Source organism: Ciconia boyciana, chromosome 1 (genome assembly GCF_034638445.1).
Source record: "Ciconia boyciana chromosome 1, ASM3463844v1, whole genome shotgun sequence".
In the NCBI taxonomy this organism is placed as follows: Eukaryota; Metazoa; Chordata; class Aves; order Ciconiiformes; family Ciconiidae; genus Ciconia; species Ciconia boyciana.
In genome coordinates, this window is record NC_132934.1 from 58,800,332 (window position 1) to 58,817,300 (window position 16,969).

The 16,969-nt window shown below is 50.4% G+C and overlaps 2 protein-coding genes across 4 annotated transcripts; both read right to left on the reverse strand.

Moving 5' to 3' along the window:
• Positions 1-1,413: 1,413 nt before the first annotated feature.
• KCTD17 (potassium channel tetramerization domain containing 17) lies at positions 1,414-7,034 on the reverse strand. The gene is given in 9 exon segments (XM_072848303.1): positions 1,414-1,598; positions 1,601-1,640; positions 1,643-1,671; positions 1,912-1,990; positions 2,704-2,829; positions 3,171-3,266; positions 4,218-4,309; positions 6,090-6,198; positions 6,828-7,034. Coding segments are annotated over 9 exon segments (963 nt in total).
• Positions 7,035-14,013: 6,979 nt separating this feature from the next.
• On the reverse strand, positions 14,014-16,929 carry MPST (mercaptopyruvate sulfurtransferase). 3 transcript variants are annotated; one of them, XM_072869828.1, is made up of 3 exons: positions 16,842-16,929; positions 15,627-16,279; positions 14,014-15,008 (listed from the first exon to the last, which is right to left on the reverse strand). In XM_072869828.1, exons 2-3 carry the CDS (start codon positions 16,219-16,221, stop codon positions 14,710-14,712), a joined length of 894 nt encoding a protein of 297 aa, XP_072725929.1. In that variant the 5' UTR covers positions 16,222-16,279; positions 16,842-16,929; the 3' UTR covers positions 14,014-14,709. The 3 variants fall into 3 exon arrangements, with proteins under 3 accessions (XP_072725929.1, XP_072725936.1, XP_072725945.1); XM_072869835.1 differs by having other exon boundaries at positions 16,709-16,908; XM_072869844.1 differs by lacking the exon at positions 16,842-16,929 and adding an exon at positions 16,518-16,692.
• Between the last annotated feature and the right edge of the window lie 40 nt (positions 16,930-16,969).

Below are 16,969 nucleotides of genomic sequence, written 5' to 3' on the forward strand. Positions count from 1 at the left end.
AAAGCGCAGTGGCTCTGCATTTGCCCTCTGGCCGCAAGCCCAGACCAGCTGCCTGCAAGAGCGAAAGGGCGAGGACTGGTCCCACAGCAGCTGCCACCACCTCGGGGCCCCAGTCGCATCCAGGGTGTTCAGGAGGCGACAGCAGGCTGCAGTGGCTGATCACTGATGTCCCCAGCAGGGGCCACTGTGACATTAAGGAAAGCCAGCCTGCTAGGCATGGCAGGGGGCCGTGGGCTCCAGCCCCTACAGCAGCCCAGGGGCTCCTTGGAGCATTTGCCCTCCTCCAGGGCTGAGGCTCAGGCCTCCGAAGCGAGTTTGTAAAAAAGAATGGCTGCATGTGAAGAGTGAAGGGGGCTGGGAAGTGTCACTGTGAGGCAAGGGGCTGCTGTACACTGCAGTACAAAAATAAAAGGCTGGAGTGGAGCATCGGGATCACATCCTCAGACCTCTGGCTTGTAACAGCTAGAGAAGGGAAGAGAAAGAGAGAAAAAATCAACGGCAGGGAAAAAAAGGCTATTGAGCATGGAGGGGAGAGTGAGAAACAGGGAAAAGGAAATTACAGAGGAAATGAGAACAGAAGAAAAAGAAAAGAGATGAGGAGTGAGGGAGAACAGAGAAAAAGCAAGGAAAAAGTCCACGTGATTAACACACTGACTTTTAAGAGAATAACACTCAGGTCCTACAGCCATGGACAAGGAGGCTCTCGAACAGAGGGAGATAAATGTCAGCCAGCTAACAAGTGCCCTCCACCAGGACAGAGAATGGCACTGAGCACCTCTGGTTTAACAAGAGCCAGTTTTCCAGTATGAGAGAGGAATCCACTTTCTAAAGCTTTCTGTACTCAGCCCCATGCACCCTGGCCAGGCAGCCTCCCTGAGCAGGAGGCAGAGCACAGAGGCTCATTTTGCACACAGCTGCAAGAACATCTGGAGCAGGGACCAGCCACTTCCGCTCTGCCTTTGCCACCCTCTCCCACTGCACTCTCACCCTGGCAGAGGCGGTGGGGGAAAAGCCCAGGGAAGCGAGGGTGGGGAGGGGAAAATCACAGGCTGCCTTCTGCAAACCGCTCTCGGGCTGGCAGGCAAAGGAGCTGCGGACAGCACTCTGGAGAAGCGATCTGGCATGCATGTCAGGCAGACACGTGGCAGTCTTCCCCCCCTTCCCCGTGCCACCCCGGCCTGCTTTGCATTTATTTCCACCCCTCTTCATTTATCCCAGCTGCACTCTCCTTTCTGCTGGCAAAGCCTCTGGTCCGGAGCAGTAGGGCCTGTTTGGTGGGTAAAGGCACACATAGGATGAGAATCAGAAAAGCCACCTTAGGGATGAGTCAACCTCCCCTCCCTCCTTCCCCTCCCCAAGCTCTACAAACCAGGGCCATACCCACAACAGGGAAGTGAGTCACTCATGCAGAGCTCAGGCTGGCAGGAGCTGAGAGTACAGACAGGTAACGTACCTGCAGAGGAGGAAAAGTGAGGAGCAGAGAGAGACAGGGCCCCAGGCAGGGACCACTCTGAGCCCTGGGGGGCAAAGAGAGCAGAGGGAAGGAGGCTGGAGGCTGGGGAGTGGGGCAGGGTGGGAGGCAGGTGACAGTGCAGGACGGACATGGAGGGGAGCAAGAGGGAGGGTCTGGAGGAAGAAAGAGTTTAGTGCAATCCCAAACAGATGGACAGTCTGCAAATAAAAATATAACCATAAATAAGCCAGTTTAAAATATAAAGCAGCAGCCATGGTAACAGCTCTCCCCTGTGAGATTTATCTCCAGAGAGACTCCTGCTCCTGGAGAGGACTTCCCCCACACCCCACACCTGCCCTAGTCCTTCCCTGCTGCTAGCTGTGAGCTCTCACCAGAAAGGTGGACGGGTCTATGCTTGGGGGGGTATTTTTATAATTTTCCTCAAGGATTTGCTGCACCTTTCTCCTCTGCTTCTGCTTCTGCCTCTGCCTCCTCCTCCACCTCCTGCTCTTCCTCCTCCGGGTCCTCCTCTGTGCTCTGTGGCCCAGCATGCAGGACAAAGGGAAGAAAGAGTGGAGATACTTGCAAGATGAGCCATGGCAGTTCTTTCTGATACACAAGGGAATAAAGCAATGGTCATGACACTGGAATAAAAAGGGACTTTTCCCCATGGCCAAGACAGCTCTCAGTCAGGGAGCAAAGAGACTTGTCTTCCTTTGGAGCACCAGATCAGGACTATCTAACCCATTTACAAGTGCTGTGATCCCACTGCCCAACAACAGCCATCAGTTGCCAGTGCTCCTCCCTGTATCCTAGGTGTCTACAGGATGTCATGCACTGCCACACATTTCTGTCCTTCCCTCAAAAGGGGAGTCCCTTAGGCTGGGACTCAGCAAAAGGAAAGAGAACGCTGCAAAACCTTCAGGGAAATCACACCCTAGAGGCAGAGTGGCACACACAGCATGGTCACAAGGAGGCATGAGGGGGATGTTAGAGAAGCATGAGAAGTGCCAGGGTCACTTGCTAAAGCCATTTGCCACACGCAGCCAGACACCACCACCCTCAACACACGCACTCCTCCTTTTGGGCAATGGGTGTAATGCCATGGTGCTGAACACCAGGACAAGGCCCTGTGTTTCACCACTGAGGTGCCCCACAGTCACAGTGGAGAGAGGAAAGAAAGAGGGAGCAAACAAGAGTGAAGAATCTCATAGGCAACGGGAGCAGGGCCATAGCAAAGTTGGTCTCACCTTGGCTTTGTGGCTGGGCTCAGAGCTCAGGCCATTGGGCGAGTTGTACAGCTCTTTGGAGACCACGCACAGGAACTCTGTCTGATCCTCATTCCCATAGTTATAGGATGAGCCAATGTTCACAAGCTAGAAAATACGAGAGTAAGAATCACAAGCACATGTTACTGCAAACATCCACTCCACCTGGGGAGCAAGGCAGAAAGCTCACCCATGGAGTCCAATCCATACCCCCAATTAGAAAGGCCACATAACTAAGCTGAGGAGGCAGCACAGAGAACCAGGAGAGAAGTCAGCCAGGATGCAAAACAGCTTAACCTCACACAGTATAAGGGGCAAGAGAGAGCCAGTGTGGTAGCACCATCAATGACTGACCCAATATTCTCAGAGGGAAGGTGCCTTGCCTGGGGACTGTATGATCTCTTCCCCAAAAGACAACTCCTTCCCACCCTCCTCTACCTTCTCCATACCTGCTCAAAACGCCATCCATCCGACATAGTGGAAACCATCTGAGTGAGCTCCTCTTCCTGGCACTGTAGCACGCGGTAGACATGCTTAGGAGGCACCTGACAGCAAAATTGCAGAGCATTTTGACAACGGCCAGATGCTAAATGTTGTTGCCCTCCTGCAGAATGAAGTGGTAGTACCCCCTCCTTGACAGACCTGTGCTCTTCCCCATGTCCCAGGTTAAAGGGAGTGCAAACTACAACCCAACTTTCTGCTATGCTGTCATGGGGAGCAAGAACAACGGTATCTCTTCTGGAGGGGAGGGACTGAGCTGAGTGATTCCTGCATTGTCCCCAGAAGATACTGAGCTCTTTCAATGGGGAGTTTCCATTTGTCATTACAAAGTCATTTATGCAAATGCCACAAATGCTGATGGGTTTTTGCAAATGCAAAGTGACTGTGTTGCTGGAGGCTTACAACCTGAGGCAGACATGATGAAAAGTGAGATATCGGCCAACACTCCCAGAAGACAGATTTTAAAAGGTTACTGGCCAAGACAAGGTGTGATTGTGCCACAGGATTGATTCCTTGTGCCTCATTGTCTGCATTTAACTCTTCCACAGACATCTCTTCACCTGTTCCGTCCAGGTTTCTCTTACAGGTATCCCCATGCTCTTCACTGTGATCACATTCCCAGGACTCCCCACACCAGAGCCCTTCTCCCCATGACGCCTTCGCTCTCCTCACAAACATTCTTCCATATCCCACAGCAACCAGCTGCCTTCTTCCAAAAGCTAGAGGAGCTGATTTGGTTTCAGGGACTACATCCAGCATTACTTCTGGGGATGCAAAACAAGCCTGTAACTTGTTTATTGTAACTAAAATGGTGGTAGCCTGTCCCCTGCAAGGTTTTGTTATGTAGACATTAGCACATAAACCCTAATTAGTTGCTTCTTCCCATTCCTTGCTGCTTCTCCCAAGTCTGCTCCCCCTCTAGACTCACCTCTCCCTTTCTACATTCCCTCCTTCACCCACCCTCGTGTATCTTTCCTTGCCATTTCTCTCTGTACCTGAGTTACTGTGTAGTCCTTCTTCTCCAGTCGATCCTTGATTATTCGGATTAAAGGACCAATGTTATAGAACTCGGCTTCTTCTAGGACCCCTGAGAAAGAAAGACAGAAGGACCACAAAGCCATAAAGTTAACAGGCCATCTTTGGTTTTTGGCTTGCAAAAGATCAATTCTGAGCTTCCCAAGGTCCACAGAGAGAAATGCACTGCAGCCTCACTGTTTAACAGGTTTCTGTTGCTTGAAACTCTTACTGCAGAGAACTGAACCCTGGCTCTCTACATTGCATTTCTAATGGTCACCCCAATTTCCTTATGCTGCCTGCTACTACAGAAACAGACACTGCCAGTGAAGGCTTGTGCTGAGGACTGCTAATACCTTTCCTAAATAACTGGCCAAGGAGAATAAAGGTAGGCTCCAGCCTCTCTCAATGACCACTAGTTATCACCTTGTTTAGGCCCTCTTCTTAAGGCAGAGAACCACAACTTGTTCTGACCTTGTCACCAAAAGACCCTAGAAAATCCCAACTTTCCGTCTGGGCCAGCTGGAGTTGCACCCACCTTGCAGCCCCATATGACTTCAGATGATCTTTGGCTCTCTCCCCTGTGCTTCACCTCAAAGCAGGTAAACAGAGAAGTGTTTTGGTTTTTTTCTCTACGGTGTCTGCATCCATCACCTCTCCTGAGACTCACCTGTTTGCTAACAGGCCTTCAGGGAAAGGGAGGTGGGTTCCCAGAGGGTCAGTGAGGCAAAGGCAGCTAGGAGCCAACACTCACATGTCCCCAGAGCAGTACACAGACAATGCAGGTGGGGAGATGGATCCTTCACTACCTGACACACACAGACCTCTTCTGACTCCCTCATTCATCCATGAATCGTCTAATGGGTTAGTTTTATGCCAGCCTGAGTGTCTGCAGCAGGAACAAAAGGCAATGTTAAGCTATGAACAGGACTCCTGTTTATGCTTCAGATTTGACGTTAAAACCTGTGGATGAACTTTGTCTGACCTCAGGATTACAAGAAATGTCAAGTAGGAAACACCTCAGAATTGTATTTATTACAATTCTGTACCATTGCTTAGATACATTTTTGGAATTAAAACTCGTAAAACGATTCTGAAGAAAACTTTCCTTGCATTAGGTAAAAATATGTAAGAGAGAGAGGCAAGAAGACTAATGAACATGCAGCAACTGTGCTTGGGAAGGCCTGGACAGCACAGCCTGTCTTTGGAATTGGCTCCTTGTTAGACTCTAGCATCCAAAGAATAACGAGGCATTGGGGATTGCTGGCTCGTAACACCGTGATGTTACTGAGTTAACCTATTGGACCCCCTGTCAACCTCAAATGAGGGATTGGTTTGTATAGCTTGCTCCACTGGAATTGCTGCAGTCCACAGCCCATCAGAGCACTAGTAGCATACACTGCATATCACTGATTAATGATGGTCTTTATTACAGTCAGTAGAAGAGATGAGCTTGGTTTTGTTTGGTCTTCTGGGTTTTCCTTCCTAATTAGAAACACTCAGTCATTAACAGAAAACTCAGTCACAGAGCCTGGTTAAAAGTGGATCAGGAACAAGTAAAAAATGTTTTATTGAGGCTGAGAGATCTTGCCTACTTCCATCTTGGTGATACCTCTGCTGAATGAACAGTCGTGAAGCCACAAGACCTGTAGGATGCCTTCCTCACCTATTCTGAACCCCTTGAGTAAAGGAAACATCGGTGTGCTTTCCAAGAGCTGCAGGGATAGCCCTCTCAAATACCCCACATCAACCTCCAGAGGAGAATGAGAGACAACAAGGTCGACAACAAGTCCTACTGTGTCCTGGCTACAGCAGCAATGTTAAGGGCGAAGTTTCTGAGCTCCAAGACTCACCCTCTTCAGCCATATCTTTATCCAGGACCAGCTTCCCATGACGGAGGAAATTCAGGATGGGTCCAAAGTAAGTGGGGTCCCGGTCTATTAGGTATGCACCGGTCTCATCCTAGCAACAGAGACAGACCACAAGGAGAAAAACCCCATGGGAAACTTGTAACCAACCCTCAAATGCTCCAGACTATAAGAAAATGCAAACCTAAGCAAAAACGTCCACTATTTCTGACTCCTTGGAAACCATGGGCCCCTGAGAGTCCCTAGCCAAGTCAGCCCAGCTTGGATTTTAACTCCTATATCGGTACTCTCAGTGTGCCCACCTCAGCATGGACCAATCCAGCTCAGAAAGCCAAAAAAACAGGCCTCAGTCTCCTTCTGCAACGCTGCATACAGACCCGGTGTGAGAGAGCAGAGAACTCCCTTATAGGGGACAAGGCTGAGTCAGGCAGATACAGCTGGGAGGTAGACCCAGGGGATGCGGGGTGATAAAGAGGCGGGAGAGCCGGGGCGGAGGGGAGATGGCCTCTCTTTTCCCCAGCTCAGGAAGACAGGTGCCAGGCTACAACACAGCAAGGTCGGATCTGGCAAGGGGAAATCCTTCCCGGGAGAGGGGGGAAAAAGAGCAGGCATTTTTCACTCAGTTACTCCTGCAGCTGTCAGGGTCTGGCTCCAGCCCTACATCCCTCCAGCCCTCCCCATGCTCGGTGGGGCATGGCGCGGGAGGCAACCCAGCTGCCTTACCCGGTCCGACTGCAGCTCCTCGCCCTGGCACAAGCGACACAGGAAAGATTTCTGCTCCCGACACAGGGTCTGCCTGGTGGTGAGGAAGACGGTGCCCCCCACATTGAGCCTCACCCACTTGGCCTGGGTGCCAGCGGGTGGCTGGATGTCCCAGGTGCAGCGTAGGCCCACGGCGCCCTGCATCTCCTCCCCACCCTCCATCCTCATCCTCACCCTCACCCTCATCCTCACCCCCCCCCCCGGCGTGCAGGGACTGCCGCAGGTGCTGCCTGCCGGAGAATGCCGGGATCTGTAGTTTATCCGCCTCTCCCACCGCAGCAGCCGTGTTTCCTGGGGGCCAGGGTCCTCCCTGTGACCGCCAAGGGAGTCCCGAGGGGAGGAAGGATGCTCTGTGCTGAAGGATACCGCTGCGGCTATTAGGGGTGGGCAAACCCACAGCTCCACAGCACTGACGCTCCCTGGCTTTTCCCCTGCTCCCGTTTTCACTACCCAAGGGCCGGCCAGCACTTCGGAGGTGCAGGGTGTTATGCAAAAGTCGTCGCCATTTATTTCCATAGACATCCTCTTTGGCTCATCAAAAGGTTCTGGGAAGTGTAGTTTGCAAGGACATGCACAAAAGGGTGCTGGGAACTGTAGTTTTCCCAGCCTGCTGTCCCTGTAATGAGGCTGCTGTAATGAAGGGGGCTGCACTGTACTACATGACCCCAGCCCTGCGGCTGGTAGTCTGCCTGCTTCCAGTCCTAGTTCTTGCCTGCAAGCTTCCTTGGAGTCAGGAAGAACAAGCTGCTCCCTGGCAGTCGGCAGATTAAGCCCATCAACGCCGTACTCCACAGATTTCCCTTCAGCAGATCCATTACCCCAGGCTCACAGCTCAGTGCTCCATCAGTTGCCACGCTGTTCTTGCTGCAAAATGTGCAGACTGTTGCCTTCTTGCTAACATATGTAGGGACACTTCTGGGAACTGTGTCCTGGATCTGCATGAAGTGCTGGCAGGGGGCAGGAATGATTTCTCTTCCAGCTCGGAAGAGTCTCTGACTCAGCAAACTCCCCCCCGGTGCTGTCCTACCAGCACAAACCATGCCAGACAGAGACCCCCTATGTCCTTCCCCTGTGCTCCTGCCATCCCTGTTTGTGTCTGGGTAACAGAGAGCTCAGATTTTAACTTAGCTCTGTGTGGAGTTTTCCCTCTGCCCCAGGCACATATCACCCGTTGAGGCCAATGTGCCAATGCTGCCGTACCGAATCTAGCCCTGCCTCTGCCACTCACTCCTGCCAGGCTGAGCCTGGAGCTCAGCAACTCATGCCCCATGGGACTCTGTTCAAATGCACCCCTTGGCATGGACACAACCTGAATGAGCTCTCTCTCCAGCAGCTTTTCTTTTCCCACTCCCACCTGAGCACAGCCGTGCTTGCCAGCAGCTCGAGTATATTAGGAATGGAAAGGCTGATGTTTCACCTGAATGTGGCCCAAAGCCTTCCTTCACCTAAGCAGCTTTCTGGCTCTTCCTTGCCAGGGCAATGCAGCACTGCAGAGACACTGTGATGCCTTGCAGACACTATTGTTCTTGCACCTAGGTCTTTGTCTCTTTTGCGGTGGGGGGTTACTGGGGTAGGAGGGTGGATAAAGACAAAGATTATGTTTTACTCTTATATTCCTTTTCTTTTCGTCCTTCCCTCTTCTTTTACTTACAAATCACTCCCTTTTATCATTGCAGGATGTGAAGGCAGCATCACCCTTCCCCCACATCACCCAGGACTTCCTTCACAAAGTAGGCATAAGTGTGTACTTTGCTCCTTCTGTTGAGGAGTGCAAAGGGGAGGAGGGTAAGAGAGGCTAACACGGAAAACGTTTCAAGATTGCTGACCTCCAGCTAATTTAAGCACAGGAACAATTCAGCTGCTGCAGGTTGAAAATTCAAATAACTCTGGATCTCCTTTAATTTATATCAGGAGCTGACTAGCACTAGAGTGACCAATAATAGGGAGAGGAGGAAAAATTATTTTTGCCTATCTGTATGGAGCAGACTTTGGCCCAAATTAGTGCCCAGCCCTTGGACCAGTCTCCACTGAGCAGTGGTGGACATCAAAGATGCTCAGGCTAACACTGACCTCAGCTGAAGCATCACACAATGCAACACAGCTCTGGGCTGTGGGACTGTTGCCCTCCTACTTCTGGCTCTGAGTCAAATCACGGCCGATCTGAGAGCTCTGCCCTGGACTCTGGTGTACAAGGGATGCAGGACCCTGTCTGTGCTGGCTGCAGCTCCAGCAGAGAATTAAAGTGAGGACTGTGGCTTTCTGATATGAATGCAGTAATTGGGTGGCAGCCTATAGCCCCTTATCTCCCCCTCCAAGAAATTTGCCCTGCCTTAGTTTTCTTCCTTCTTCTATCAAGGGTTCACCCTGTCTCCCTTTCCTCCTCTCATAGCCCCTCAGCCTCTTGCTCCTTTTTAGGTCCAATCTCTTGTTTTCGACGCCTTCTTCCCCAACCTCTCCCATGCCAATGCTGCTCACGGGTCAGGGATGGTCTGTATTCAGAGCACACCTTCTTCCATCAACACCAGCCTCCATCTGCAGCCAGCACTTCAAGTCTTGCTCACCCCAGGGCCATGGTGTGAAAGGTTAGTTGGTAAATCTAAAGAGGTATACTATGAGTAAGGAAAGAGGTCGAGATACACCAGTCCCATCCCCAGAGCCTTCTTTTCTGCAACATACAGCACAAAATTTATTGGAAACCCCCCAGGCCAGGGTGTTCCCCATAGCACATGGAAATCCTCTTTAGGAAGAAGTCAGTCCAGGGTGAGTTACCAACTGAAATGCTATGGTAAGTCGGTGGTGTGGGCTAAATACAGGCCTGATTTGCACAGCATCACCAGACATAGTTCTGAGATGTAACTAGCATGCCCATGTTAAGGTCCATTAAAATTAAGCAATAGAACAGAGGAGAAATAAATTTAAATAATCCGATGGCTGTTTCTCCTGCTTTGATGATAACTACATATAAAACACATGCACAGAAACAGAGAGACAGCAGCAAGAGCTTACACAGGGCAGTGTGATTGTGTAACACCGCACAGCTCTGCTGAGTACCCAGTTAATCATGGGACAATTGCACGGATAGACTTGGGGCAGGAAAAGCTGGACAGCCACGGGGTAGGTAGGTGATGGCAAGAGCTGAGGAAAACAGAGCAGGGGGTAAACTGAGAGTTTCTTGGTTCAGCAGCCAGCAGGCCTGCAGTGCAAACCTGCAGAAAGCTACACACACTGCAGCGCTCCATACATACATTGCAGCCTGCCAAGTCAGCGGGGTACATGGCATTCGATGCATCACTGACACTGCGGAGCTGCTCTTAGGGAATTGTTGCATTGTGGAGTGTCAGTGGGAGCAGGGGTCACCGTGTGTTGGCACAGACAGCGTCACCACTCTGGCAGGCTGGGAACACACGTCTGGGATTAAACTTGCGTGATCATTTAGTTAATGAACAGACTGTGGCATAAGGCACGGAGAAGAAACCATCTCCTCTCTCTTCTCTGTAGGAAGTGGGGAGGGGAGGACAAGTAATGCTCTGACATTTGCCATTAAGCCAACAGTGAACTGGGAAGAGAAAACTCCCTACACTGGACTTGAGTGTGGGAGGAGGACAGTTCACTTGTAGCCAACAGAGCCCAGCTTGACTGCCAGCTGAGCCAGGCATATCGGAGCCAGAAGAGAAAGGTCCCATGGCATGCAGGTGAGCTAATCTTTCTCCAGCTCCTTGTGCTTCGTGTGGTCTGTGAGCAATGTACCTGCATTCAAAATAGTGTGTAAAGTCTGAGTGTGTATGTGCATCACTTAGCACCTCTGCTGGAAGAGTGTTGGGAGGAGGAGAGAAAACAGTTACATAGCACCCAGTTCTGAGCTGGGACCAGGAGAGACGGGAGGAACAAGAAAAGCCCCTGCAGGTAATGGCAATTACCATTGCTCATGCAGTGGTCATTAGTGGGAAGGGACAGCAGTGCTGGCAGAAGAAGGGCTGGTTTGGGAAAATTTGCAGGGGAACAAAAATTTTGCTGGGAAGTGAAGTGTGAAATAGTGCAACCTGACTGCTAGGCAGCAGTAGGGAAGGAAGAGGAAAGCATGGGATGAAGACGGCATGTGAGGAACAAGGGACTGTGGGATTACTGTTGGAGAACCATTGACCAGACTGTTTTCACAGAGTCCAAAACTGCTTCAGGAAAAAAGTATTACAGATAGTAAAATATACCAATAAACCAATAAAGAGTTTACATGCTGGCCTGGGATTCTCAAATTTATCCAGAGAGCTGTAAAAGCTCCAGTCTCAGTACAGGTCAATGTGATTCTCTTCCTACATCAGGGCTGTTTTTAGGCTACTTTTTGGCCACCGTGAGCCCTGTCCCACCAAAGATTTGCTATTCCCCTTTCCCTGTGGCAAATTTTCCACAGGAGAGCCATGAATATTAGTGATTTGCATTCATATCCACTTCTGCCCTTCCCAGTTTTACCAGTTCCTATAGGAAACCCACCCACTGAGTCAGGGACATAAAGATCTGCAGAACATTTATAGTTCCAGTGCAAGTCCCCTCAGATGTTCCATATGTCCAGTAGCATCTGTTATGGCTCAAAATAGGTTTTTGCAGTCTCTAGGCTTTGAAAACATTGTCTCGGTCTCCACAACGTTCCCAGTGCCTTGCCTGCAGTGTGAGAACAGATCTCAGCTAAAAGGAGGGAGAATAGCAGAAGACACTCTTGGACAGATTTTTGATATATGATGTAACAGGGCATACCCCAGAAAGACAAAATATCTTCTCGTGGGGAGGAAGTTCTTAATTTCTCTTATGTGGGGAAATCAAGGCAAAGCTAAGCATCTGGTAAAAGATTTGCCAAAAGCTAGGAAACTGAAAAACCACTGAGATTTTGTGGTTCAAAACCCGGCCGGGAGAAGGGCAGTTGAGTACTGCCAACCTTGGCACACATACCAGAGAGGGGGAAGGGCCCTGCTGGATGTCATCGAGCCACACAGTCAAAATGTAGAGCAAGGGGAGAGGGAAATCTTTCACTCAGTTTGTCATCTCCAGGTGGATAGCTGGGCTGCACCAGACACCTCCTCACAACACACAGGACATAAAAAAGCAGCTCAGTCTCAAGAGGAAGCAGAGAGATGCTCCCTGACCCCAGGGACTGCTGGGGTCAGTGGGAAAAAAGAAACACAGTGCTTAAGCTGCATTGCCAAATGTTCTGGACCAGGACAAGAGCAAAAGCCAGCCCCCTGCATCCGTTCAAAATTACTAACAAAGGCTGAAAGAATATATGTTAATTTTCTCTAATAACTAAGTTTTCCTGGAGAAACCGAGCAGGCACAACACTCCCGTTTGCCTGTACATAGGAGCCTGGCCACATAGTGGCAATATCAGCCTCACCTCCCAGCCACACCCCGGGTGTTAAAGCTTAATTACCCACCCGTGAAAGCCTCTTAGCTTGCCCGATGATGGGAGAAGCTAGAAATCCTGAACCAAAAAGATGTCATGAGCCATATCCTGCTATAAGATCCCATATTAGACAACACCGTCTGTAGAAGTATCTTTAAGTGTCTTAAGAAGCAGCACCCGTGTTGCTCAGATTGCGAGGCCCCTCCACAGAGAGTTTAGCACCACTTGCTGTTCCCAGCGAGTCACCCCAGCCAGTGCTTATCCTTTTGTTTTCATATCAACACCATACTTCAGCTTAAAAAGTTTGGTTTTAAGTGCTCTCAGTTACAGACTGCAATCAGATGTCCTACATGACATGCTGACTTAGTTCTTCCCTTTCCCCTGCAGGAAACAGTTGCTAAAAAATTACCCCACTTGGTATAAAGCAAGGTGTTGCCACCAGCCTTTAAAAACACAGTGATTACCTGGGCGGGGAAGTTCATAAAGCATGGGAGTAGAAAACCTTTCCCAAGCAGGAAGGAAGGAGAAGAAATTAATTAAACCGTCAATTAGATCCAGAACTGAAAGTCTTAACAATTTGCAGGGCATGCTGTAACCTGCAAAGGAAGCCCTTTTGGGAAGTCTAAGTCCAAAGAACTAAATGGAAGCTGGCAAATATAAAGGTTTATTCTTTTATCCAGATCTGTGTCTTACACTGAGTACTGAAAGGTTGCTCATTTCAGACCCCTGCGCACTCTGTATACTCAGCACTTGCTGTAATGCCAGCCCCAAGTCCCTGAAAACCTAGGCTGTTAGACTGGACGTAAGAAGGGAAATTGAATGCTTTCAGTCACTGGAAATGGGTGGAAAGAAGGGTCAGGCTGTATGTGTGGGTGGGGAGGACAGAGGAAGAAATCATCTGAACAGCGAAACTCTAGCTCCACAGGAAGTGAGCAGAAACATAGCTTGTGTGCATGAAAGCCAAGACCAGGAAGAAGCCAGGGCTCCAGCCAACAGAGGCCAAAGGAAATGTGAAGAATAAACACTCTCCAATAGGAAAGGATCCAGCCCTTGTATTCAGTGGCTAGGAGGGGACCCTGCAAATCTGTGACCATACGTATCCACAGCATCCCCTAGAAAGGATGACCCAATCATCCTCAGATGTCCACAGGTACCTGTTGCTGCAAACCCAAGAGAAGAACCTGTCTCATTAACTTCTTAACTTTCCAAGTTACCAGTGGGCTACAATAGGTGCACGCTTTTTTTTTTTTTTTAAGAGGAAAAAAATCCAAAAGAGAAAAAATTCTTGAACATTGTCAGGGATACTCAGGGGGATTTCAACTCTCAGATACAACACAATGGTCTTGGGGAAAAACACGTGTCATTCTGAGCTATTCTTCTGTAGGTCTCAGTTCCTCTAAGTTTTTTTAAGATTACATGATAAGTTTCATGAAAAGAACGGAAACACCCATGCAGTCCAATTTTCAGCATGTGAGCTGACATGCAGTCTTTGAAGAACAGAACTGTGACTAACATTGAGTTTTAGGCCAAAAAGCAAATGGACAAGGACTGAAAGGAGGAAGATGGTGAAAAGTCCCAAGAGAGAGGAATGCCTTTGTCTTTCCTGGGCCAAAGAGCTTGTTGAGGGTAAGAGATGTAGTTCTACTTATGGAGAGAAGGAAACATCTCATTTGAATCATCAAGACAAAGTGATCCCATAAAAATAGAGTTCCTGAAAAGGAATCACCCAAGCAACACTCACATAAGTTCCATTCAGCAGAAAGACCTTGAAACACATTTATTTACCCTTTTTTAATCCCAGAATCTTTTATTTTACCCAAGGGGGATTTTGGACCATGGGGGTACAAAACTGGCTAAGTACACATTGCAGTTAAGAGTCCAAGTGCAAGAAGAAATGCAAACCAACTCTCTAACCTGTGCCAACCTGGAAGCCGTATTTGCTCCTTTACCAGCTATGTCTTTCCCCAAAGTTTTGCACCCAAAATGGCGATAAAGTGCATGGATGGCTTCTAGGACAGAGGCAGAGAGCAGGATCATGAGGCACAGTTATCAAAGTATGACCATCCTGTGAGTGAACATGGTGGAATGTTCTGAGTCATGAGCTTGGCTTGACTCAATGACCTCCCCATGCTGCCACCAGCACTCTCTCCCTTCCATCTGACATGGTAAAAAGGTCACAGAATCACAGAACAGCTGAGGTTGGAGGTGACCTTGGGAGGACATGGGGTTCACCTCACCTTGCTCAAGCATGGTCACCTAGAGCTGGCTGCCCAGGTCATCTTTATGCTCCTAGGCAGCACTAGTAGGGTAAGGAGAAAGTGCCAAAGCACCACGTGGCCGTACTTGTTACCTAACACCTTCATCTCAAGACACTTAACTAGGAATGCTAAACCCATCTTTTCCAAATCCTGTTTCAAGGCAAATTATCTGCACAGCTGGGAGACGAAGCAGCTTATTACACTGTCTTCCCCTTTCCCTCAGAAATAATATTTTCAGGCTGTGCCCGCATGTACCATTCCACCCAGGCCCCATCGTACACAGCAACATCTGGTTTGCCACAGAGGTATGCCCCCAGAGCCACATGGCAGGCAGTGACCCCAGAGCCACACGTGGCTACCACCGGCTTTAAGAGGTCCACCTTCTTCTCCTGAAACAGACTGCGGATCTGCTCAGGGGTCTTCTCTAAGCCAGACTCTGTGAGGAAATCAGTGAAGGGGATGTTCATCGACCCAGGGACATGACCAGGCTCAATTCCTGCAGGAAAAGCAACACAGACAGGAATTAACTTCTACTGTCTGGGACAAATCCATTGCAAAACCTGTTCTCTCTTTCACTAGGAGGAATATTTATTGTTTAGTGTATTTTGCTAAAATAAATACATTTATTTTTGTTAAACTTTGCTTTACTAGATTATTGATTACTCAGGAAGGATGACTCTAACCTTCAGGTTACCACATGGACACAATCCTGGCAAGTTCTTTTCTTCTCCCCCAGTTCCCTCCACATCTTCGCAGCATCAGAGCAACCCACTCTGATGAGGCACTGACTGAAGCACCTCCACAGGCCCTTCTGAGGGGAAGAGTAGCACCCGTACATGAACAGACCAATGAATATTCTTTGAGGTGTATGAAAGCTACGTTCCTCACCCCAGTCCCTCATAAGAAAAAAAACACACGGCTTCCCCACTCCTGAATTTTCAAAGAGCAGTACTTGCTAGTCAAAAGGAGAGGAGGACAGATGGATACACCACCTCAAGTTCCATCCCATTAAGGACAGCCATATTTCCCTTCATTTCCTCTACAGGAGTCAAACTGACGGGCACCTTAAATGAAGCCCCTTTTTATTATGCCAATGTCTCAGGAGGCACATTACCATCTCGGGGCTCTGGCTCCACTCCCCGGAACCGGCCTGCAGCGCGCGCATCCACTAGTTGGAAGCGGTGGGAATCCAAGTTATCTAAGACATCCTCATATGTTTTCACCAGGGACTTGTCCAAGGAGGCGTGGAACTCGGAGGGAGCTATCTGGCTTTTCCCAGAGCTCAGTGCATTCCCCTCTCGCTGCCAGTTCTTCAGGCCGCCATCCAAAAGGGAAACGGCTTCATGTCCGAAGGCCCGGAACATCCACCACACCCGGGGTGCTGAGAAGAGACCTTGGTCGCTGCCATCATACACCACAACATGGGAATCATTCCCCACACCCAGCTTCCCCACATACTCAGCAAAGTCATCAGCCTTGGGCAGCATATGATCATAAGGTGAAGTACGGTCGCTGCACTGGTCAATGTCAAAGAAAACTGCACCAGGGATATGGCGCTCCTCAAATTCCCGCTTCGGGTCACGCTTCATCTTCGGCAAATACCAGGATGCATCCACGATTCTCAAGGCCAGACCAGCTTGCTGGGACTTGATGGCTTCTGCAAGCCATTTTGCAGATACCAGTGCACGGTAGAGGAGTTGTTGCGACATTGCTCCCAAGTCTTGGCCAAGATTACCTGATTCCTAGGGACTGCCTGAATCCACCTGACTGCAAAAGGAAGGAAGTTGCAAATTAGAGACCAGCCTTACAAAAAGTGACTGGACGAAGATGCATTTTGGGACCAAAGCCCTGTGTCTGCACTGAAGTGCTGGCTAAGCCTACAGCGAGGGGTTTGAAATGCTCCAGCCCCAAAAATAAAGAGTTTCACAGAGCTCAGCCCAAACCCTGCCCCGAGCGGGACAGCCATGGCACAGTCCTGCCCTGCGCCCAGCCCCTCGTAGCCCACCTGGTCCCTCCACCTCCAGCGACCACCAGCCAGCGCCGACACCAGCAAGAGGGGAGTGGGGCAGCCCCAGGGACCCTGAGCGGAGAGGACCCAGCGTCCCGGGGTGAGGCACAGCTCCGGGGGGCACGACGAGGGGGGCTCTGCCCCACCGCTCTCACCGCCCCGGAGCCCATCTCAGGCCGAGGCCTTACCGGGACCCCCGCCGCCTCCCGCTGCGACCCCTCCCGCTCCGGACACCGCCAGCCCCGGTGGCGGCGGGGCCGTGGTTCCCTCTGCGCAGCAGCGGGGGAAGGAGAGGGGCCGGCCCGCCGCGCCGCCCCGTACCTCCGTGCCGGGCCTCAACCGAGCAGCACCCGCCCTCAGTCCCCGCCAGCCATGGCCGCCGCCGGGGGGCGGGAGCCGGGGCCCTCCCAGCGGGCCGGTCCTGGGCGGTGCCGCCCGCCCCCGCACTG